General features: G+C 41.7%; 1 protein-coding gene across 4 annotated transcripts in view; it reads right to left on the reverse strand.

Annotated features, from left to right (window-relative positions):
* Positions 1-25,146, reverse strand: part of PDE1C (phosphodiesterase 1C) — a 164,015-nt gene that overhangs the window by 49,103 nt on the left and 89,766 nt on the right. For all 4 annotated transcript variants that reach the window (XM_042889222.1, XM_042889223.1, XM_042889224.1 and 1 more), the window contains 4 exons: positions 6,482-6,595; positions 5,481-5,663; positions 4,226-4,292; positions 128-244 (listed from right to left, as the gene is read on the reverse strand). In XM_042889222.1, the coding sequence (XP_042745156.1) occupies positions 128-244; positions 4,226-4,292; positions 5,481-5,663; positions 6,482-6,595 (481 nt within the window). The remainder of the gene's footprint in view (positions 1-127; positions 245-4,225; positions 4,293-5,480; positions 5,664-6,481; positions 6,596-25,146) is intronic.

A 25,146-nucleotide genomic window follows, 5' to 3' on the forward strand; every position in this document is an offset into this window, starting at 1 on the left:
GCCAAGTCTCCACATACACTTTCAAATATTGCTAAAATCATTCCACTCTGAATAGAACAAAGCAGAATAAGAATGAGATACAAGAAAATGCAAGATGGAAGAAGAGACCCATCTTGTAACTACTGACCTTGAAACGACTGATCAGATCATAGCGCGTGAGAAGTTCATAGAAAATGAACTTCAGTGCATGATCTCCACTGGCATCGTTTAGTGCAAATACATCAAAGGACCACTTGTCTACATTCTGCAAGAATGAATAGAAAAGAATGTTAACCTGATCATCCATTTCACCATCACATTTCAATGTCTATCACTTTACAGCTACACATGGATGATGAGAGGGTACAGATTTCACTGACAACATTCTCCACTTCACCAGTACGGAGTCTAATTTACTCATCAGTACAGTACGACTCACAGGGAAGAAGTTTCTATTCAAAACTTCAGTTACTTGCTTATTCAAGTCACAGGGATTCACCAATGGAACCAGCAAAGCCTATGGGCAAAAAACACCTTAGCTTGCCTTCATCAAGGAAATATGGTTATGGGCACTTGCATACTGGCCTGTGCTCATATTTTCATCACCTGCTGCACAGTGAACCAGTGAAAAAAAAATATCTCAACCTACCTTGCCCGACCCAAACAGATCCCAGTTCCTTCTGACTACTGCAGCTTTAATTGCCCAAAGACAGCATGATTCTCTTTTTAATAGTAGGCGTGTTTTTAATTTTCTTTTCTTTTTGAAGACAAGTGAGTTAACTGGGGTTTCTCATAGTAATGCTACGTTACGTGCTAACAATGGTATGAAAAATGACCCTTATAACATACAAGTAAATATCTAACTGTAGTTGAGAGGGTTACAGTTCGCTGGAAATCCTATACTAACGCTGCAGGGGGCTCAGTCAAGAGATGGAAGAAGACGAGTTCAATTCCCAACTCATAAAGCTACATTATAACCTATTAAATCTCTTGCAGAAGGTTGCAACTCCCATGGATGGCAGCATGAGCTGACAGCGCTCACTATCAGTAATGCACCTCCAGCTCCGAAGAGGAAGCTCTCGAAACTCCTATGCCCTTCTTGGACTGTTTTGATTTTGTTTCAGTTAGGAAGCAGTAGCATTTCATGACTGCATATCTATAATAGTCATATAATTAGATGTATAATATACAATAATAGAATTTAGTTTTATAATTTAAAGACATTATAGACTTTACATTTAAATTGGTATTTATTATAGAATTAATTAAAAAATAGTAGTTCCTTCTAGTTCCTATGAAGTTGAAAATAATATCTCACTATATTCAATAAGAAATTACTCTTTCTTATAGAAATAGTCTGTTTTGTAGAAATAAAGGTTGGTGTTTCTTTACGTGTCTTTTCATTGCAGTAATGTTGTGCTCTTGCGGCAGATCAAATGAACTGAATTCCAAAATGGCAAAATATTCTTCTCCTGCACTGCACAGTGGCAATAGCCAAGCAGACACTCAGTTTGACTGCAGAGTCATTTCCATTGCACCAAGGGAAATATTCTTGACAATCAGGACAGTAGCGGTTTATTCTAAATACCAAGGGAAAAATGTCCCCTTAAGGAAACAAGAGAGTATCACCCTTTGCTCAGAGGCCTGCAGCACCAGCAACACTTGGAAAATTAGAGCAAATCTTCATCCTATAAAAGCTGAGCACAGATGTGATGTCCATGTTGGAGAGAAATTGGAAGGGAAGCAGAACTTTACAGGCACCTCGTGGGGGAGGACAAGAACTGCTGTCAGTGAAGAGAGCAGGAGAAGCAAGGGATGGGGAAAGTTCCTGGGCTACACATTTCCAGCTCACTGGCCCTGCAGCCTCCCATGAAATGTCACAAAGTGCTCTCATGCTATCTATAGGCACTGTGATGGAGCTACAGTCATAAGGCTACCTTCTATCCATTTTGGTCTGAAATTTGACCTTTGCTCCACTTCTTGGCCGAACCAAGAGTTGGCCCAACTGCAGTTCTTCCGCAATGTTCCGTATATTTGCCTTTCCATCTGCTAACCTTAGAGCCTTGATTGGTTTTATCAGCCAGCTGATTTAGGGACAGCTCATTTGCTGTTCAACATGACATCACTGATGGTGCAGCACCAGAAAGATGCACTGCTAGTGGAGCGGGTCCAGAGGAGGGCCACCAAGATGATCAGAGGGCTGCAGCACCTCTCCTATGAGGAAAGGCTGAGGGAACTGGGCTTGTTCAGCTTGGAGAAGAGAAGGCTCCGACGAGACCTCATGGTGACCTTCCAGTACTTGAAGGGAGCATAGAAACAGGAGGGAGAACAGCTGTTTGCAAGGGTGGATGGTGACAGGACAAGGGGGAATGGTTGTCAACTGAGACAGAGGAGGTTTAGGTTGGATATTAGGGGAAGTTTTTCACCCAGAGGGTGGTGAGGCACTGGAACAGGTTGCCCAAGGAGGCTGTGGATGCCCCATCCCTGCAGGCATTCAAGGCCAGGCTGGGTGTGGCTCTGGGCAGCCTGGGCTGCTGGTTGGTGACCCTGCACACAGCAGGGGGTTGGAACTAAATGATCCTTGGCGTCCTTTTCTACCATTTTATCATTCTAGGAGTCTACAATTCCTGGCCTCACAATTCTTTGCAGCCAAAGTCAAGTACATGTTTACACTGCAGACCCTGCCTGCCTGCAGACACTACATCACTTTGTCAGCAACTACATTTGCTGCATATTAGCTAACCAACAAAACAGTTCCATGACACCATGGGCATCAGAAAGGGCTGAAAAAAAGAAATCCTTCCTAAGCAGAAGAATATTTCTGCAGTTTGTCTTGTTAATATTAAGTTCTGCCTCTAGCACCACTGATCAGCAGATCACATATTACTTGGTAAAAGAATACGACAAAGTCTCTTTCCAAAGACCACTTCTTCTAAACAACTCTTTCCTATTTAAGCCACAGCCATTACCTACCACAAGAACATCCAGACACAGACTTGTTCTCAAAACAGTTTTGGAAAAAACAAAAAAAGACATCCTGGAATGGCCAAGATGGGATTAGCTCACCTGGAGCAAAATTAGTCAGTGCCTTTGCTGATATTCAGGGCTCCTACTTCCTCTAGCCCACTCCATACTGCTTATGACCTTTAGGATCTTACAAATACAGAAAGGGAAGAAGGATGCCCTGAGGCTTATGCCTGCTCAGCACAGCTGGTAAGTATTGCATTGCTCTGTCACTGCTGAGGATGAACCATAACAGGCATGTTCTCCCACAGTCTGGCCACAGGCTGTTGTTCTAAGAGAAGAAAGACACGAGATTCCATCTGCAGGATTACACGTGGAAATCTGGGGCTGGAAAAAGGGGGGAATGAATGCTTCCATTCTGTAAATGAAGGTCATGTTGGATCCTTCTTGTTGCACTCAGTGGCCTTTGTGCAAATCCTCCCTATCTTCTGATAAATAAACTGTGCTATCCAAAAATGAAAAGGATTCAGTACCCTGAGTATCTTTCCTGTGTAGACGAGAGTAGAAGGACTGCTTCACAATCTTTACATGTGTGATGCCCCTGTATACATTCCTTTTGATGATGCATTTTTTCCACCACTGCATGCCATGCTTGAACCACAAGTCAATTGTCTCCTGCACAAATACGACACCTCAGCAAAGCTGCTGCGCAGAGAACTTTTGGCAAACCTGTGTTTGTGGCACTGACACAGGCATCCTGCCTAAATTGAGAAGCTTGCCATTTCCCCAGGAATGAAATCTGTTTCTTTCAGCCTACTGGTGATCTCTCACGTTTCAAATGAAATCTCAAAACTCTCAGAATATTACTCCATAGCTGATTGTCACCTTCAACAGTGATAGAAAATCCCTGCTCGCACACTCACTGATACATTTCCTGCTCCATTTCTCTGCACCCACATTTTCATTCTTCCCTCTGCAAACTCATGATTGATTTCAGCATGTTACTAATTTGGCACCTTCGCAGCTGAACGCTACAACAGAGCTGGAAACTTCAAGGATATGACCATTCTCAAGTTCTGAACTCTATTTTTTCTTTTACTCAAAGAATATTCCCACAGGCCAGGAAATTTGGAACAGACCTGAGCCTGACTAAACAGGCTCACAAAGAAGAAAAGGCAAAGTTCCAACACTCCCTTCCCCACGGAAAACATCACAGTGTTACCCTGATGCTTTTTACAAGCGTCCCAGCCTTCTCCCACCATCCCCTTCTCTTTGGGCTTACCTTTAGCACTCCAATTACAGCTGGTGGGTAGCTCAAACCAACCATATTGGACGTCCGCCTGTACATTCTACCAAGATAAAATAGATAAGGCAACATATAAATGAAGTTAAACAATATAACCACAACAAAGAAATATGCTGTTACAGGAGATCCTGCATAGACCAACAAACTCTAACTACAATTTTTCTTTCTTTTTCCTGGCTTGTGCACATGCTCTCTATACCACTTTCATGGTAGAGACTCGCTCAAGGCCATAGACTTCCCAGTATCGCACACCTTGGTCCCTAGGCTGGAGATTAGGAAGAATCTGTTAATACCAAATCTTCATCAGAGGGAAAGGCTGCACTCAAATAAACAAGATGCTCCTCGTTTTCCACTGCAGCAAACCACACCTCCCTTTCAGTTTCTGTAGTTCTTGCTTGTCCTGCACTCAAGCCCATTTTCAGTGTACTCCAGAAATCATCTGCCGTCTGCAAAGCATCAACTGCAGTCCAGTACCACTACTACTCTTCTCTCTTCTTTTTTTTTAAATAATATCAGTTCAAAACCTTTTAGGTGTTCTTTGTTTGTGTATGAAAAAGAAGAAGGACATAATGAACATCAGTAACCATACTAAAGAATGCACTGGATTATACATACTGGAATTTATAATTGTTTATAGGCCATATTGTTTTTAATAAGCTATGTGAATTCACAAATACTGACTGTTAAAACACTTTCCACAGCTCACTCTTTTTTACACTTCAGAAACACAGGAGTTAAAAGAGATGATGGAAAGCTTTCTTCTCCCATCTGACATGATCACGTGTGAAGTCCTTCACTTCCCTTTCACATCCTGCTCTCAAACACAGAAAAAAATTGTCATGCCCCTCTGGAGAACTCTCCCACTACCTAAATCATAGAATTTCTTACCCCCTCCTGCCTTCTTCATTAAAAAAAAATAGACAACAGAAGTCAAGAGGCACAGGAGGGCCTGAAGCGAACTGGCTAAACTTTAAAAACTTTGAGTGTTGACCTAGGACTACTCAGAGGTGTGTATTCTCTGTCAAAATTACTTCACCTGTGCTATTACATCTGCATTATGCTGAAAAAATAGATCCACACATGCTGCTTCAGGTTGCACTGTATTAGAAGCTGTTTGCCAACCAGATCTTTGTAGAAACATCTTCAGAGTCATATTTGAGTCTCAATACTGCAGGTGCAATTGGCAGTGCATGAGCAGCTACTAGAACCAAGTCATTTCATGTTCCTTTACCTTTCCACAAATATCCCAGCTTGTACTGCATGGACAATACTCCTGAACCGGGGTTTCTCCTCTGTCCTTTTGAGCATCATCCCCATTTGCCGTGTGAAGGTAGAAGCCAACCAGTCCCGGACCTCTGAGGGCACGGAGTCAGATTGGATATCACTGAGCTCATCTTCTGTGTCCAGTAAACGCCTACAAGAGGAAGGAAAGCAAAGGGTAAAAAAATTGCATAAGAGACCATTGCGACATCATTAACCAAAAAGAAATGCACATCTATTCTAATAAAAGCCTAATAAAACCTCTTTCTGCAAGGCTACAACAGGTTGTTCGTGCTCTTGAGCAGTTAAGTGCTAGATTGTGAAATTCACTACCAGGCTGACAAACAAGAAGCATCAGCCTTCTGAAGCACAACTACATCATCATCCTCACATCTCGTCTTCAGCTCATTACTATTCCTGACCTCTCAGCCAGCCAGAGATCACTGACAGTCACATCTGACCTCCCAGTGAGTATCACACAGTCCTATCCTCTCCCATTCTGACCACACGTGGTGACTCAGCACTGGGGTAACAGCACATAAAGAAAGGGAAACTCTCCTGCAATTTCTTATCTGCCAATTTCTACCAAAAACTTGAGTAAAAAAACCTCTGAATTTCAAAGATTTGGTAAAAGTGAATTAACTCTTCAAAAGAAGTAGAGGGGTATGAATTTTGAGCTTTCCCCAGAAACTTTCACAAAAACTAGAAAACAATTATTATGAAAATCTTTCTCCAAGAGAACGTATGTTAAATTTGTGATTTTTTTTTCATCTCCCCCTTGCCACACAAAACTCCAAGAAGTTTTCAGACCAAGAACTGAAGATCTGCTTTTCAAGAAATACAATGTTCTAACAATTAAAATCATATTTTCAGTGAATCATGACTACAACTTTCCCAGGTGATGCGTGCATTACAATTCTGTGCAATTGGTGCTCCCTAGAAGACAAACATGGATGCCTGTAATTCACTCACCTCGTTTCATCAATGTATACTGACTCAAGGACCGTCGCAGCATATTCCAAGTTCTTCTTTAGGTCTACAACAGAAGCTTCCCCTCTTTCTAGCTGCTTTACCAAAGATCTCAACCTGGAAGAGGAAAACAAAAATTGGTTAGAACAAAGAGAAACAGGTCTGAGAGTGGGAATCAGTTAAAAGCTGGATCCAGCACGACGCCCAGCGCACATGATTAACGTATGTAAGCTGTGGGATGTCCACAGAACTCTTTTAAAAATATCAGTCACCATGACATTGAACAAACGCCACGTTATGTTTGGGCTCAGATAGGTCAGTGAGATGTGATAGTTCTCAATCATACTGAAATATGTTAAAACAGAAATCACTTGGAGTTCAACACCGAAGTTAAAAGAGCTGATTTCATCCCAGACAGAAGGAATCAAGTAACCTGGTGAGCACTGTCTGTTGATAAATTCAGGCACTGATGAAGGCTGTTTTACAGGCAAAGGTGCATTTGTGTGTATGAAGAAATACTACTCCAGAAATACCATGCAAAGGTAAGGAAATACTATCAACTTCATTATACTACAGGGTCACTTTAGACTCGCCCATCTGTTAAACAGATTCCACAGAAGGTCTCCTATTAGGTTTTCATTAGGGGAAAACAGACTTTCTAACAACATAAGTCTGCACAGATGTCCTCTTAAAATGTTTGTTTTGATTTTTTTCCCGTGACAAAGATAATTACCACATTTGCACTTTTTTTTTTCTTTTGTATTTTCCCCTCCTTCATTTTCTACTTTCTGTTCCAAGTTAGGGAAAAAAAAAAAAGAAAAAAGAAGAAAATATGGAAGAGTGAAATCCCAATTAAAGAAAAAAGAAAGGTGCAAGCTCAGAATTAAAAAATTATCATTCTCTTAAAAGATCATGGGATAAAAACTTGACATACTAAAATGCTTTTGTCAGTGCCTTCATCTTTGTTAAACAGCAGTTAAATAAATTCAGCTGTGCAGCAGAAATGACAAGTTGTTTGTCCTGCTCACAATGCAGGAATGTATTGTAGCCATGTTGTCTAAAATCTAGCATACTCGTCTTCCTCAGCCTTTTCTGCAGGCCCAGGAGAAGGATAACCTTTTCCTCAAAATAATTCACAGCTCATGCCCTAAATTAACTCCCTGCTCTCACTTGATTTAGCACGTCTGGAGCCCAAATTGCTAGACAATTATAAATGAAATTCTTCACACAGTGTGTATTTCCTTGCTATTACGCTGCTGTCACGGTATCAGTGCTCTCAATTAAAGTCAGTTTCCACTGGGCTGAGCTGAGAAGCACCCAGACTGCCCACGTGCACTGCACCAACAGCAACTGACACCTAGATTTTCTCCTGCTCCCCATCCCTTAAACACTGAGGCTTCCAAGAAAAAAAAAAATCATTAAAAAAGCCACTGATGATTTGTCTGTGTTAGTCACATAAACACCACTCCTACTGGCAGCGCTCTCTTTGACACAGAGCTACATAATTAAACACATGAAGAATCTTGTACAGGAGGGGTCCACCTGCTTTGGGCAGATCAGCTCATCTTCTTGTTTGTTGTCAAGAAAGCAACAGTATTGTTCAATAATTCATTCTTGATGATAGAATAGGGAGAGAACAAAAGTAAGCAGTGGTTCAGAAGCTTTCTCCTTCCTTCATCCCATGTGTGGGGAATCTAGGGACGTGATCTCTTAACTTGTTATCAGAAACACTGCTTGTACATGAGCCGAAGGGGTTAATGTGCAGGAGAAACATTATCTTGGGCTCCTCCTGACCTTCATTTCATTGACTGAACTACCAGGCAGCTCTGTGCCACAAGTAATTCAAAATTCATGCTCAGTAGCAGCATAGTGAGTAACTGTTGCTTCACGGCACCAACATCCATCACCAAAAAAGATTATGCAGAGTACTGTGTGCATCAATCATCTGGCAAAACTGAAGCACAGTCATTACAATAAAATCTTGTCAAATGATCAGTTGCTCTCAGGCAAAAAAAAAAAAAAAATTACATTTTCTTTGCTTTGCCATCCATTATCTCTAACTCCTTCTGATTCATTCAGTCACAGCACCTGCTGCCCCGTTACTTCTACCAAATAAAGGACCAGGGACAGATTATCTTTAATGCATTCCACGTATCTTAGTTTGGTTGAAATAGTCCTAAATCCAATCACAAAGTTAAGGCCAAGCTGTTCCAATGAAGGGGATCCAGGCAAATTTATTAGCTGGAAAATGCCATTTCATGGTGGCTGAAGTAATTTTGGAATTCAACCAAATTCGGGAAAACATTTTAACTTACATAAAAACATTACAACAAACTTTCTACACATTTAATTTTTAGGAAATTATACTAAGGTGGAGCAGAGGGCAAGATTCTGACTTCATCTCTTTACTCCATAGACTAGTCATGGCCGAAAGGGAGTTGGGTTCAGTCACATGTACCACTGACAAGAAAATGAGAAGTCTGTCAGTTTCCCAAAAGAAACATGACAACACAATAATCACATTGAATGGAAGGAAACGAGTTCATTATTTATGTTGCTTTTATTGAAACTGACTGGATAAGAGGAAGCTCAGAGTGACCCCATTGCTTTTTACAACTCCCTAAAAGGGGGCTGTAGTGAGGCAGGGCCAGCCTCTCCTCCCAGGTAACTGGTGATGGGACAGAAGGTGATGGCCTTAAGTGACCAAGGGAGACCCAGTTGGATTTTAAGAAACATTCCTGCTCAGGAAGAGTGGTCAAGCATTGAAGCAGGCTGCCCAGGGAAGAGGTGGAGTCACTGTCCCTGGAGATGTTCAGAACATGTGTAGATGTGGCACTGATGGACATGGTCAGTGCGCACAGTGGGGATGCGTTGGCAGTTGGACTAATGTGATCTCAGTGGTCGTTTTCCGACCTCAATAATTCTATGATTTTGACCTATTTCATAAGAACCAAAGCATGTTTTGCTCTATTCTGTTTTTAAAAGTTCATTTTAGAATGCCCAGAACCTATATTTTCATTCTTTCTTTTCCTTTCCGTATCACAACTAAAATTTCTCCTGGGCCCAGCCCCATTGGAGTCCAGACAATTATTGTGAAAAAAGGAGACAACATGTGTTAACCATCTCCAACATTAAACTGTTTTAAGACTACTGCACTCATCACATGTGTTTCTCAGACTATGGTCACCAGCAGAGCACCTACAGAGAACCACTGGTCATATGATATTAGCTGTAAATCCAGTTCTTTAATTATAACGATACAGCTAATGCCTTTCTAAACGAGATTAGCAAAGGCAGCTATTTCCTCTACTCCAAAAATTCTCTGTAATATCCAGACCACAAATTCCCCCTGAACGCGTGCCAAATCCTATGGAAAAAGTTTGAGAGCCCTTGTTCTCTGTACAGTTATTTCCCATTTTATTCTTTGGAATAATACTGTCACTGCCCAAAGGAGAAGCCTAGCCCTGTACAATGCTAAGCATTTTCAACTTCCTCTGAGCCCACAGACAGCTCAGGCAGGTGTAAGCTTTAGAAAAAGAGGCTAGGCCATTTCCAGAAGACAGCTTTCCCTTGGAAAGACAGCGTGGGAATATCTGCTTGCAATCAACATTAAAACCTCAGCAAATAAGCCCACTGAACTCAAAGCAGGATGGCTCTTCAATGATGGTGAGAGGTTAGCCAAAGACTATGCCATGCCACAGTGCTGTTGGCACACATTTCCCTAAAACATTCACGAGCATGTTTATGACTCAGGTCGACAGAAAATGAATGAAATTAATGAACTCGACTTCGTCCATGAAAGTTACACAGCTCAAAGACCCCAAACAACTCTAAATACAAACTGAATAATGGGAAAATAATTAATAATGATGGAGCTGTTTTCAGAGCGTTCTTGAAACCTAAAATTTCTGAGTAACATCTCCAAGCATTCTCCCCTGTTTCATTCAGAACAGTATCTGTGTACAAATAATTACCCTTAGCTAGAGGGCTTGCTTTTATTGTGATTTTGTTTTTTTTTTAAAAGCATTATATATAATTCCAGAGCACATTAACACCAGCACAGCCTGGATACCAGTCAGCTCCCATTAACATGCAAAGTGCATGGATTGTCTGAATACTTGCAGCAGGTTTCCTTCAACTAGTGTAAGTCTGCAAAGCTGCATGGCTCATCTTCACTTCTATTTTCAAAGCTTTAAGAACGTGATTCGCTGCACATTTTCAACAATCACAGAATCACAGAATCACCCGGGTTGGAAGGGACCCCAAGGATCATGTAGTTCCAACCCCCCTGCCTAGCAGGGCCACCAAACATACACATTCAGATCAGGTTGCCCAGGACCCCGTCCAACCTGGCCTTAAACACGTCCAAGGACGGGGCATCCACAACCTCCCTGGGCAGCCCGTTCCAGGGCCTAACCACTCTCCTAGTAAAGAACTTCCCCCTAACATCCAACCTAAATCTTCCCTCCTTCAACTTAAAACCATTTCCCCTAGTCCTGCTGTTATCAGCCCTTTTGAAGAGTTTACTCCCCTCCTGGGTGTAGGTTCCCTTCAGGTATTGATAGGCTGCAATGAGGTCACCCCGCAGCCTTCTCTTCTCCAGGCTGAACAAGCCCAACTCCCTCAGCCTGTCCTCATAGGGGAGGTGCTCCAGCCCCCTGATCATCTTAGTCGCCCTCCTCTGGACCCTTTCCAAAATCTCAATGTCTTTCTTGTACTGAGGGCTCCACACCTGGACACAGGACTCCAGATGGGGCCTCACAAGAGCCGAGTAGAGAGGGACAATCACCTCCCTGTCCCTGCTGGCCACCCCTCTCCTGATGGAGCCCAGGATCCCATTTGCCTTTCGAGCTGCCAGAGCGCACTGCTGGCTCATGTTCAGTCTCTCGTCCATCAGGACCCCCAGGTCCTTCTCTGCCGAGCTGCTCTCAAGGACCGCTCCTCCCAGCCTGTACAGGTGCCTGGGGTTCTTCCGGCCCAAATGCAAAACCTTGCACTTTGCCGTGTTGAACCTCATCAGGTTCACCCGAGCCCAGCCCTCCAGCCTGTCGAGGTCCCTCTGAATGGCATCCCTTCCTTCCACCGTATCAACCGCACCACTCAGCTTGGTGTCGTCAGCAAACTTGCTGAGGGTGCACTCAATTCCCTCATCGATGTCATTAATAAAGATGTTAAAGAGCACCGGTCAAACAAAATGTGCTACTGGCTTCCTTCTGCACGAGCCTGAGAAAAAATATGTCCTTCTTCCTTTCTTTCAAAAAGCACCAATAGAGAAAACTTCTCCAGAATATGAAATCATTCCTCAGCTACAGTTCCACATAAATAAGACAGCTTGTTGTTCACAACAGTTCTGAGCTCTGTACTGACTTCTTCTGGATGGTGAACTGTAGTTGCTCAAGTGAAATGGAAGCCTCGAAAATAAAACACCCTGCATCGGTTTAAAGGAATCCCTTTAGGCTGACAGCACTGAAAACAGAAAGGAGATCCCAAAAAGGGGATCCTAACTGCTAGGAAAGCTGTAAAGTATTCCAGAAAGGAGAATATCCCTTTTCAACTCTTTTGTAGTTAGAAAGTTTCAGGTTTTACTGATGTACCCAGAACACGTGGAACAAGAATGCTTTGGAGACAACATCTTACTGAAGTTGACAAAAACTAGTATATGTAGTAACACAACGCCAGGTTGTTAAGCTCTTGTGGAATGGTAGTTTCATATTCCAGGAGCTTTGGAATAAATCTTTCAAACTTCCATCAGAAATTGTCACAAAGGAAAATGCTCACAAAGCTTCTGTAAGCATGTAATAAATAATTGCAGTGTCATTCTGGTAGTGCACTCAGTGAGAGAACAGTTTGTGGGTTCCCAGTAAACAGAAAGGACCCTTCTAACACATTCTGCAAGAAATTGGGTCTGATCTCTACACCTCTTTTCTTGAGCAGTAGCTTTCTGCCACACACTCATCTCCTTCACTTGCAAATGCCACCAGGTTTCGATGGAAGTGGGCATGCTTGAAAAAGGTCTTGCATTTGCATATGGGATAAGAATGCAAGTTGCTACATCTACATAAGAACTCATTACTAATTATGTTATGATTAATGTTAGATATGCGTATTTTTTCTCCAAAATATCGTCAGCATTAACTTCAGAATGGGTCACTACTTACTGCCCTGTTCATCACAGAGGTTCACCAGCTAAAACCATAACATGTGATTGATTGAGGCCATTTGCAAGTTCCTATGGATGGAAAGAAAGCTATCAAAATTAGACACTCATGTGGAGCTCCTTCAGCTTCAGCAAATCCTTGTGGCTCTGGCTCCAGAAGTCTGAATAAGAGACACCTTCTGTGTTTATGCAGCTTTTCTTAGTCAAACTACTCTTGAAAAACAAAGAGAATGATTTCAAGAACACTTCATTTGTGACAACGTTCTTTTGATACCCAGCTCAAATTCCTCTTAAAAAATAATTTAAAAACTTAAAATAACCAAGAAGCTTCAGAAATTAACAAGATAGTAATCAGAATTATTACCAAGTAGACCCATTTGCATAAATTCCAGCTTCAGCTTACGTACAGAAAAAGCCCAAGCGCTGCTACTACAAGCTGCAAAGACAAAGTCTGCTGAATTGAGAGACAAAACAAATGTATGGTACACGTTTCTTTCCCTTTTCTGGCAAACCACCATAAGTAACAGTTGCAAATTCATGAATAAGATTGAGAAACAGATGTTCACCATACAGTGAACCATGTTTCTATTCAAACACTAGTGCATAGAAATAGGTGCACATCTTCTACCTCACTCCAAAGGACGAACTCAAGAAATCTGATATTCTAGGGGTGCGCCACAGTTAGAGATCCTGTGCAGACCAACTAAGCAGGGATTACATAGAAAATCTGTCAGATGCTGCAGGACTGTATCCAATTAAGTGTAAAGAAACTATAGACTTAACGTACATGGCATTTACTGTTGCACAAAAGGAAAAGCAGACTGCATGTGGTACATCTCATAATGCATCAGCCGCCGTCAGCTGGGTTGCCAAAAGCCTCCATGATGTGCACTGAAGACCTTCTGGCGCTCCATTCAAGTAGCAGGTTGGGGAAACATACAGAATACTCAGGAAGTCATTGAGAATCTCACCATGCTTTTTCACAACAGCACTCATGATTCATTCCATGGTCTGCCACATCTCAGTCTAAGGTTCTGCATATATAGCAGGTATGAACTGCTGAGGAACAGATCCAGACTAGAATGACAGCTTCAGCAGCAACCCTTAAAACACAACAGAAAATACACCAGCTGGCAACCCCCAGCCCAATGGGTTTGTATTAGACTGGATAGTTTTCTTTTCTTATTGCCTTTGTGCAGAAAAATTCAAGTGACAACTTCCAGAGGAGAAAAAATACGATTGCAAAGAAGAGCCACTAGAATACACAGCACATCTATACTTGCCAAGTCACTGTATGGCCTTCCCCTTGTGACCTGAAATATCCTTCTTTTTTCAATTTTTAAATACAGTAAGTAAAGTTGTAGCACTCAGAAGCATGACAAGGCAACCGTGAAACCGCAGGGTCTCTGCATCTGTTGAAACAGAAATCCAAAGACAGCAAAGGAGGTCTCTCAGAACCAAGCCCTTCCAAGTCAATGGGGCTTTTATAAAAGTGACATCAGTTATGAAATCTCAGACACAAATCTAGGGAATGATGGCAACAAATTCTCCATTTGCATTTTTAAAAACAAGTATCTGAGAGGAGCAGTATAAATTCCTGCTTTTACTGATATAAATATTGATAATTCCACATTATCAGTTCAATGTTGGTGCATCTAATGATGCGTTCCCCTTAGTTTTACAGAGACTGAATCTTTTTCTTTGAAACCACAGTTATCACATTTCTCAATCCCTGAACAAGGCCATTCTTCCAAATGATGCCAGCAGATGGCTTTGTGCAAATCTGAATGTCGGAGGTTCACACAAGCTCTCTATTTAAAGATCTTTGCAGAAATCAGGGAGAGTTCAATAGATTAATACCAAAATATTTTATTGTCATCTTAATTGTCCCCCATCTGTTATCATTAAAATATCTACAGGTGAAAGTCTGCAAGTTGTTCACACTTTCCAGTTCCTAAAACCAACCATGTTCCAGAGCGGCTTTTAGAAACACGCAGTCAAGCAAGTGCAGAGCAGAGTGCATACAAAGTGTGAAGTTCAGGCAGGAGGACGCCCTGCCTTCAGAGGTGCCCTAAACAAAGGAAGAAGTTGTTCCCAGGCTGCTTCCTTTCAGATAACTCCCAGTAACCAGCACATCCTGAGACCTAGGTAAAGACTACATCTCACTTATGCTCCACTAGCTATAGCTAGGGACAGGCACAGATCAATGGTACGCTCCTATACGACCTCAAAGCTCTCACTTGGGACTGGCTTTGGAAAACTTATCACAGAAGCACAGAATTGTGTAAGCTGGAAAGGACCTTTAGAAGTCATCTAGTCCAACTCCCCTGCAATGAACAAGGACATGCTGTAGATCAGGTCACTCAGAGCCCCACACAGCCTGACCCCAAATGCCTGCATATACAAGGCATCCAACACTTCTCAGGGCAACATGTCCCTGTGCTTCACTGCCCTCATCATAAGAGAACTTCTTTCTTATATCCCATCTAAATCTCTCTTCTTTTATTGGAAAGCATTTCCCCTTGTTCTATCACAACAGACATCACTGAAGAGTCTGTCCCCTTCTTTCCTACAGTCCCATTTTAGATACTGAAAGACTGCTATCAGATCTCCCCAGAGCTTTTTATTCTCCAGGCTGAACAGCCCCATCTCTCTCAGCTTGTTCTCACAGGGGACATGTTCCACCCTTGGATCACTTCTTTGCCCTCCTCTGGACACACACCAACAAGTCCATGTCTCTCCTGTACTGAGGGCTCCACACTGGACGCAGTACTCCAGGTGAGGACTCATCAGCACAGAGCCGCAGGATCACCTCTCTTAACCTTCTGGCCATGCTGCTTTTACTTCTTTTATTTCTGCTTACTCTAGTAAACTCTAAGGTTCATCTAGATCCCTAAGACAGCTTTATGCACTGATCCCACCAAAGATATCAGCCAAAAATTTGGTGCTGTATTTAAATGTGCCTAAAAACTTCCACCATTTCCTTTCCACTTAAATGCTTACATCTCTCTGGGTACATTTAATATCCAGCCACTGAGACTTCTGGACACATTAAACATGTGGATCCTCATAGTTCTGCCTCAGATTTCTATTCCAGAAAAAATATTTCTTGGGATTATTACAGTGCTAACTGATTAACATCTACACAGCTGAATCACTGGTCTAAAATGAGAAAAATGAGCTAAATCACTGCTAAAATATTACTTATCAGCATATTTAAGTTCTGTTACACGCTATTTGTAGCCTTACAAATTCACTCTGAGAGTTCAGGAGTTCACCATACTTCTCATGTAATACTTTGTATATGCATTTGTTAGCTTAGGTATTTAACACAATTTTTCTCCAGACATAACTTACTTCCCTCTTTCCAGGAATGTATTAACAAATCTTGTTAGAAGAAAGCCAGCGCTTCTTTTTTCTTGCCTCAAATTTTGCATATCATTCCCTCCCGGTGGTTGCAATGCAACCATTTTATACTTCTAAATGCATTCACTTTTCCTACAATTAATTGCCTTTATTTTGGAGGGATCCATTCCCAAAGTCAACATCAAACACATTTTGTTAAAGGCTGGAAAACCAAGGCTGTCTGAAACTTTTAGCTGCACGTGTTAAACATGTTGAACGAGATACCTGCCATGTAGGGATTCTGTAACCTGGGCACTAACAGGAGAATCAAAGTCTTCAGAGAGAAATGGCAAGAAGAGGCAATTTAACAAGAAAGCTGGAAGTTGACAAACCACCAATTAAAAATTAGCTCTGTTAATTGCAGAGTTGCAGTTTTTTCAGAATAGTTGTCCACATAGTGGTCTTCACTGATACATCAGTATTTGCACTTTGCACTGCAGACTGCCTCCCTGCCTTCCATCATTATCAGCCAGACTAACAGATCCAGAGATAGCGTAGTTTACTACTAGTGATCCAACCTTTTAAGTTCACTAATAAGCGCATGATCTGGGTTTGTTCCTAAACCACAATCTGGCCACTGGAGCACTGATGGTTAAAATAAGTTAGAGGAAAGAATTTCTGAGCTATGTTCATTTCTCTGAGACTTCCACCTTCCATTTAGAGAGAAACATGGACAACTTACGAAGTCTAGGAATAAACTTTTGCATGGTGGCTTCTTACCTCCTCATTTTAATTGCAATTACTAAACACTCTCTTCCTAAAACAGAAAGAACAGTCAGTATGACTGCTCCAGGTAGTACAAATTACAAGTTGCAAATGGAAAAGCTTCAGAGTTCTATGAAACACGCACTCAACGTGGGCCAAAAGCGCAGTTGGACAAATCTAGAGAGCATGACTGGGAAGAGACCTCTGGAGGAAATGGAAGCATTTGAAATTCACTGCTTCTTCACTGTAGCACAAAATAGATTACCAAGTAGACATAAAACAATGCTAAATTTGCAGTCAAAATTGTGAAAAGAAAATTGTGCAGCTGATGAAACAGTACATTGTAGGAAACTGATTTCATTCATGGCTGTTTGTGTAAGAAGGAACAAAGATCACCTGAGATTTCCTGCAGCTACTCAATGGAACACAAACAAAGCACTTCAAAAACATCTGCTAGAACTAACCCAAGGTTAGAAAGACACGGAAAATGTATTTGAATAGCAGTATTAAGAAAAGGGTGTGACAAAGAACAAGAAAAAACTTGTAACGATTGTTTAGGAAAATAAATTCCTTACGCAAATTACTGTTGTGTTTACAGGGTCATATGCCTTCCATCTCCATTTCCTGCATGCACTGTTATGTTCCACATGCTATGGAGGAGTGGAGGCCTTTGGTTGTAGATACCTGCAGAACAACTACCCTCACTCTCATGCTGAAATGGCACTGAAAACTTCAGCTGTATTCACAGCTGCAACACCCAAACTCTCTCCTGCCTCAGGCTCTGATGGAAGGTAGCATTAGCCCTCAAACGATATAAATTATAAATAATTATAAATTTAATAATTATATTTTATTATAATTAAAATAAAAATAAAATATTTTTAAAATAAAATATTATAATAAAAATAAGGAAATTATAAATTTCCTACTTTTCCTAGTAAATTATCATTCTTCAAATATTGTTAAGCAGGCATGCTGAAAATCACTGAATGGCATAGTTTAATACCTTGGCACAAATACTACCTTGCTTCTGCCCATCTTTCCTTCCTGTCCTATTTTGCTGCCTCACCCTCAACTTTGGCTCTGGTGGAAATTTCACCGGCAGCATCTCCGTGATTTGCTTTGCTTGACCTTCCTAAGGCCTATTTCTGCTTTGTACCAGTGAGACTGCACAACAACATCAATACTGCAAAATGGGACAAAGAGATGCTGAAGCTGTCAGAAGCAGACTTCACCATTCCCTTCCTTTAATGACCTAACACTTTGATGGCCAGAGTGGTGCATTCCAGCTAAAAACTTCTCAGGACCTTCTGTCCAGTAATGAACAGGGAATTTTTCACTAACACCATGTCAAATGACAACAGCATGGAAGCATCAGAGGAAAGGGAAGAGGTGTATCAGGACAACTAGTCTTTTCAAAACAGTCATGTGAAGCCTACAGACAACAAGGAATTTTTGCAAGCTACTGAACTGCCAAAGTTTGTTTGAATCTTCAAGTAATAGAGCAAAACTCTTGAAGGCACAACTGACCTGCCTTTGCCCAGCTTTTTCCAATTTATATTACCTGCAATTTCTGTGTTAGGTTCACGTGGCAAGGTTTGGGTATTGGGCAGAGCGCTCACAGACGCAAGACCTGCAGCTCCCATATGTCAGATCAGAGCCAGCTCCAGATGCTCCAAAAAGGACCTGCTGCTGCCAGAGCTGAGCCATGAGTAATGCTGGCTGGCTATGCCTCTGAGAAAACAGATTTAAGAAAGTGAAAAACTGCTGTGCAACAGCAAATGGGGGAGAGGAGTGAGAATATGTGTGAGGAACAGCCTTGCAGCCACTGAGGTGAGGGCAGGAGGTGCTCTAGGTGTGGAGCAGAAGTTCCCTGCAGCCCAGGAGAGTCCCATGATGGAACAGACTGTCCCACTGAACCCTACAGGCATAATGCAGATCAGATCTCTATGTGCAGCCTGTAGAGAGAAGCCTGCAGTGAGCAGAGGTTTGGGGGAGCTGCCACCCATAGGGATCTGTGCTGGAGCCATCTGCTCCTGAAGGATGGGCCTTGTGGTAAGGAGCTGTGCCGGAGCAATGCTCGGAGAGCTGCAGCCTGTGGGAAGCCCATATAAGATCAGTTTGAGAAGGGCAGCAGCCCATGGGAAGCACCACACACTGGGGCAGGGGCAGAGTGATTATGAAGAAGTGGCAGAGAAAGCATTATGGACTAACCACAGCTTTATTCCTTGCAAAAGAGGGAGGCAGAAGAGAGTAGATGGGATTATTAAGTGGAAACAGATTGATCTTCTCCATGCTGAATCTGTTTTGCCCACAATAGTAATCAGTGAGTGATCTTCCTGTCCTTATCTTGTTCTCCGAGGGGTCAGTGCTAGGGCTGATAGTCTTTAATTTCTTCATCAGTGTCATCAACAGTGGGGTTGAGTGCACCTTCAAGTTTGCTGATGACTCCAAGCTGTGGGGTGCAGTTGACACACCACAAGAATGAGATGCCATCTAGAGAGATCCAGACAGACTTCAGCAATGGGTCCATGTGAGCCTCACGAGGCTCAACAGATCCACATGCAAAGTCTTGCACCGGTGTCAAAGCAACCTCCATTACCAATAAGAACTGGAAGATGAAAGAATTGAGAGCAGATCTACAAAAAGAGACCTGGGGGTACTAGTGGATGGCAGACTGGAAATGGGCCAATGTGCCCTCACAGCCCAGAAAGCCAACCGTATACTGGGCTGCAACAAAAGAAGTGTGGCCAAAAGGTCAAGGGAGCTGATCCTGCTGCTCTACTGTGCGCTAGCGAGGCCTCACCTGGAGGGCTGCATCCAGATAGGGAGTCCTCAGTACTGGAGAGACATGGATCTATTGGAGCGCATCCAGAGAAGGACTACAGAAATGATCCAAGTGATGGAACCTCTCCTACAAGAACAGGCTGAGAAAGCCAGGGCTGTCCAGCCTGGAAAACAGAAGGCTGAGAGGTGACCTGATAGTGGCCTTTCAGTACCTAAAGGGGAGCTATGTGAAAGAAGGGGACAGATTCTTCAGCAGGGTCCATGGTGACAGGACAAGAGGAAAAGGCTTCAAGCTCAGGGAAGGTAGATTTAGGTTAGATAGAGGGAAAAAATCTTTTATAGTGAGGGTGGTGAGGAACAGGTTGCCTAGTGATGTGGTTGATGCCCTGTCCCTGGAGACTTTCAAGGCAAGGCTGGATAAGGCCCTGGGCAAACTGATCTAGCTGTGGTGTCCCTGCTCACTGCAGGAGAGTTGGACTAGATGGCCCTCAGAGGTCCCTTCCAACTCTAAGGTTTCTGTGATCCTATGATCTTAACCCACAAGCTCTTTTCATCATATTTTCTCCCCCTTTTCTGCTGAGGAGGGGGAGTAAGAGAGAGGCAGGTAATGCATGGCCACCTACCAGTGCTACATTAGAAGATCATCATTCCTGTTTTTTTCAGTGGATTTGACAGCTAATTTACATGAGTTAAACTTGCATCTTCAAGTTGAAAATCAACTATGCCACGAACCATAATAGTGTCCAGAATGAAACTTAAATTATGGCAAGCTCAAGTTATGGCAAATAATGTTGCTCATTTTGATACACTGGCTGAACACAGACCTGTGAACAGCGAAAAATATGCAGCCTTCCTTTATAAAAACAGAAAGTAATTTAAAAACGGGCTTCAAGGTTGCAAAAAAAAAAAAAAAAAAATCATCTATTTTTTCTATATTTGCGACTTCATTTTCAGTCAACTTAAATAAAGCACCTGCAAAATTTCAAATGGAATGTACAGAACTGCAACCAGCCATTCACCTCAAAGAAAAATCTGATCATGTTCACTTCACCAGATCTTTATTATAAATAAAGATTAGATAAAGACCTACCCTACCCCTGACTTCACAGTCATACCTTATTCATGCCATCGTTTTTTGGCAGTCCATGCATTTGTGAACAGCTGTTTTCAAGGATGAAATACGGAAAAAGTAAAATCAGATCAAAAATCTCTGATGAACATCTTGAAGCTCACTGAGAATTGCAACCACTTGAATCAGACAGTGATGTGTTAGTTTCACAAAAATAGGGTTAAATATTCCAGTAGTTGTTTTTTTTCATTGCTCTCTTTTTATGTTTTAATTTAAAAAGCATTTTAAAAAAGAAATTTTGTTACTTATAAACATTAATTATAATACATGCTCATACTCTAGATGCGGCCCAAGACAATTTCTATTGACTCAGTGTGGCCTTCTCTGGCACAGGCTGGCCTCCACAGGCAAGCTAAAAGGCTAGGCACCTATCCCTGACACATTCTGTCCCACTGTGCAGTGCAACATAAGGGTTAGAGCTCAAGTTATGCAGAGTCTGTTTGCATTTGTTTTACACAGTAAGCTTCTCCAATTTGAGATGAACACTGAAAATATTTCATCTACAACTGCAACAAAGCAGAACTCAAGACACACTAATTAAGCCACCACTTATCTCAGTGAGGATATGATAGTAATAGTCAAGCACTGGGAACAAGCAGTGATATCAATGCCAAGATGGAAAGGAAGCATTCTTAAAAATGCATTTTGAAGCTGGGATGGCAAGTGGGGAAAGGCACGTCATTATCACATGTCTTCTGTCCTTCAGAGGCATCTTTGGAAACATGAACTACTTTGCACTGTGCTTGAGATTGTAGTGGCAGTTTCAGTAGTTCCTGGTCTCTGACTAGAACAGAAGACTTGGTAGGTTTGGGTTATATGGTATCATAACCAATATTTGGTTTTGGGATTACCCAATTAATTTTTGGGTATCATACCCAAAAAACCCAAAAAGTCAGAAGGATTGTGAGGCCCCGCTTTCACGGTCTGTATTCGTACTGAAAATCAAGATCAAGCGAGCTTTTGCCCTTCTGCTCCACGGGAGGTTTCTGGCCTCCCTGAGCCAATAACATCAGAAAGTTCTGATGGCTCCCAGAATGTTTTACTCATCCTTCAAAAATCCTTCATCTTAACAACGTCCTTGTGTTCTCTTCCAGTATTGGCTGGATCTAAAAAGATCCAAAGTAAACATTATTCTTTGATTTCCCCGTGAGACAGTTATTTTGAACAGCTAGTGAATTCACAGACTAATCAAAGGTATTCCATGTCAGAATAACAATAAAGCAAACAAAAGATGTTTAGTTTTAGCCTATAGGATATTTCTTAATGTCATTTTCTAAGAAAGCAGTGCTGATTCAAACCTGTCTGTCACCAGGACCCCAGGAAACTATCAGCCTCAAACAACATCAAACAGTTTTCTCAAACATGAAGCCTGTACAAACTGCATGATGATGAAAGGCCAACGTACATGATCTCTGCTGAGGAAACTGCAAATTCACCACCATTGTTAGGCAACAAAGAACCTGAAGAGAGCCTCAGCTCTGACACAAAAAGAAACAGGCTTCATCTGTGCCATGCCTACAGCATTGAGAGAGACTGTGAGCAAACAGTATAGTCAGCCCACCCCATACCTCACAGCAAAAGAGTAAGCCCATGTTATCCAGCTGAACATGCCTCAGATGTTCAACCATTCCAAAAAAAGAAATAGCCTATAGCATTCCCCTCTATTTGGAAAATACCTTCGAAAAGCTGCCTCTAAAATCACCAATGACATGCAGAAAAGCTGGAAAATCTCACAGTATGCCAAGAAAAGTTCTGCTGTCAGGAAAACTGCCCACAAAACTTCATGTTCATGGATTAAATCTGAAGTTGAGGGTAAAAATCTGATTGCGAACATTATGTTCTTTTAACTTCTGGTTTACACAGGTGTAGTCAGAACTGATGCTCTGAAAGCACGCCAAAAATATTCGTTTTCATATGGTATTCCTCTCCAGTGCAAAATCTGGACCAACTATGTTCCTATATAAACATTGCTTGCCTTTCAAATTACAGAAACGTGAAGTTACACTTGCAACATTTTCCTTTTCTTGGCACTTTTTCAAAAATTGCCCAGGAGATGCACCATTCAAGTGCTGAAGTAAAAGAGAGCCATCCCCACAGTCAGGAGGAGCTCTATTCCCACTTACATCATCATCACTTACACCATTAAGGACCTGTCGAGAAAAAAGAAAAAAAAAAAGCAACAAACTTTTGCAAATGTAAACACAAAATTGTAGTCCATCCCTATCCCTTACAGTGTCAAACAAGCCATGCAGAATTAAAAACAGGTAACGATTCAGGAGATAGTCAGGAGAAAGTTCTTCTTTAGAAACATGTAGCTTTACAGCTGTCAGAGGGGTGTGAGAAGTGCACACCTGATATGACATCACTGCATAAACACTTGTGATACCTGCAACAAAACTTGCTTGCGATTCAGACACCATCAATGTTGTCCCATTGACTTTCAGACTACAGGTAGGATAAATTTTTATATTAAACAAAACAATTAAACAAAAAATTGGGGGAGAAAGCATTGGTCACTGGGGGAGAAAGTATGCTCCACAAAGTGAGGGGTTTGAAAAAAAAAAAAATCCAAACAAACAGGAAAAAAAAACCCACGGAATTGCAACCCTTGTCTTTATTTCACCCTGTTGCTAAAATAACTTTATTGTATTTAGTAAGATGCTCCTCCTGCCAGGAGTGCAGCAGCACTGAAAAACACAAAATAGGCCACCTACCTACTGTATAAGCACTAGCACAGGAAGAAAACTCAGCCTACTGGCTATGGGCTAAGCCAGTCACCAGCTAGTTAGAAATGTTTAAGTTCACCAGCTGCAGTCCAGCAGGGAGCAGCATGAAGCATGCTAAGGCATTGAGTGAGATTCTGAATTCTGAACAAAACCTTTGCAAACTCACATCCTAGGATGTTATTGTTTTGTTATTGTTGTTGTCGTCACTGCTGACCCTGCTGCAATACTGATTTTTCCAGGGCATCACTGCAGAGAATTTATTTAGAAAATAATTTTACATCATGCTGCATTGCTCTGTACAGAATCTGAAAGCACCAGTAACATAAAGAACATGGAGCAATAGGGGAAACATTTCGTGGTGGTACTTTCAGAAAGCCTGCTTGTTCTGAGTGCCCTGAGTAACCAATACAGGAGAGCATTCTCCAGTGCCAGATGGGTTCAGCTGTACACAGACCCTACTGAGCCCTGAGAGCACACCATCTGCTTCCTCAAAGGTAGGCTGGTGAAAGCAGTGTTAGAGGTCATTTTGGAAATGCAACGACTGCGGGGAGAATGGATTTTTAAATAGAACTCAGGAGTGTTGATTGAGGGAAAACCACACACAAAATGAGCTTTGAATACAATCCCTTGATAGAGATGGAGGCAGTAAGCAGACTGACTATTCTGGGAGTCCAGGCAACGCGAAATTACTTCATGTACTACATTAAGTGTATCAGGTGTAGCTGAAGAGACAATGCAGAAAGGACTGAACCACAAAACATCACGTATTCTGTATGGAAAACATAAGAGAGAATGGACAGCAATTTGGAAAAGCTTTCAGCATGAGGCATCCTAAAAAAAAGGACTTCTTAAAACACCGTCCCAGAAGAAATACAAATCCTTTACCCTGCATGATTCCATACAAGTGCATTTTCTTCAACTTGCAGTTAGGTGAGACTCCTGCTACTTGCTGTCACCTGAATCAACAGCCTCAAGGCACTGCATGTAGTCTGGGATCTTGTAATGCCTCTTTCAGACCTCAGTTCTTTTTTAGTTTCTACATTGTTCACCTCCTTAAATTTTACTTACAGTCCCAATGCAGCAGAAATGACCCAAAGCCCTGCAGTCTATACGTCCTGCTTGGCTCCACAACCATTAAATATTTTTTTGCAGTTTAGTATTTTGGGTCACATCTTCCACTGCTGGCATGTGTCAGTGTGGAACTTTCAATTCTCCATCTTATGCATCCAAACATACACACACTGAAATCTTAACAAAACCTAGAACAGGACAGAGCACGCATAGAACTGAGAAAATAGTAGGTTTGTAAAGGAAAGAAAAATACCATCAGATTATTGGCCATAAGGAAAAAAAGAAAGAGGACAGAATGACAAGAAGCATCTGATGCAGCACTAAAGCTTGTGGATGATGTTTTCTGCTTTCCCAGGATTTGAGTTGTTCTCTAACTCCAACTCATTTCCAAGAAATAAACCGTCATGAGAATGAAAACTTACCCTGATGAATTTTTCTTGTGTTATTTTTTCAGTGTTGCTTTGTCTTATGAATACAAAAGCTGAAGAGATAGCAGCAATATTGAATGTGATTGATTTTACAATTACTTTGGCAATAAAAAGAGATCATACGCTTTCCCAACATATTTACAAAGGAAGTGTAATAATCTCTCAAATTCTTTTTCTGCCATAATCACTGAATGTACAATGAGAAGCTGAAATGTCACCATATACTGAAGTGCACAGCTAGGGAAGTTCATATGGTTTGG

The sequence above is a fragment of the Lagopus leucura genome, unplaced genomic scaffold (genome assembly GCF_019238085.1).
Source record: "Lagopus leucura isolate 7727_CA_CO unplaced genomic scaffold, USGS_WTPT01 Super-Scaffold_100157, whole genome shotgun sequence".
NCBI classification, from domain to species: domain Eukaryota; kingdom Metazoa; phylum Chordata; class Aves; order Galliformes; family Phasianidae; genus Lagopus; species Lagopus leucura.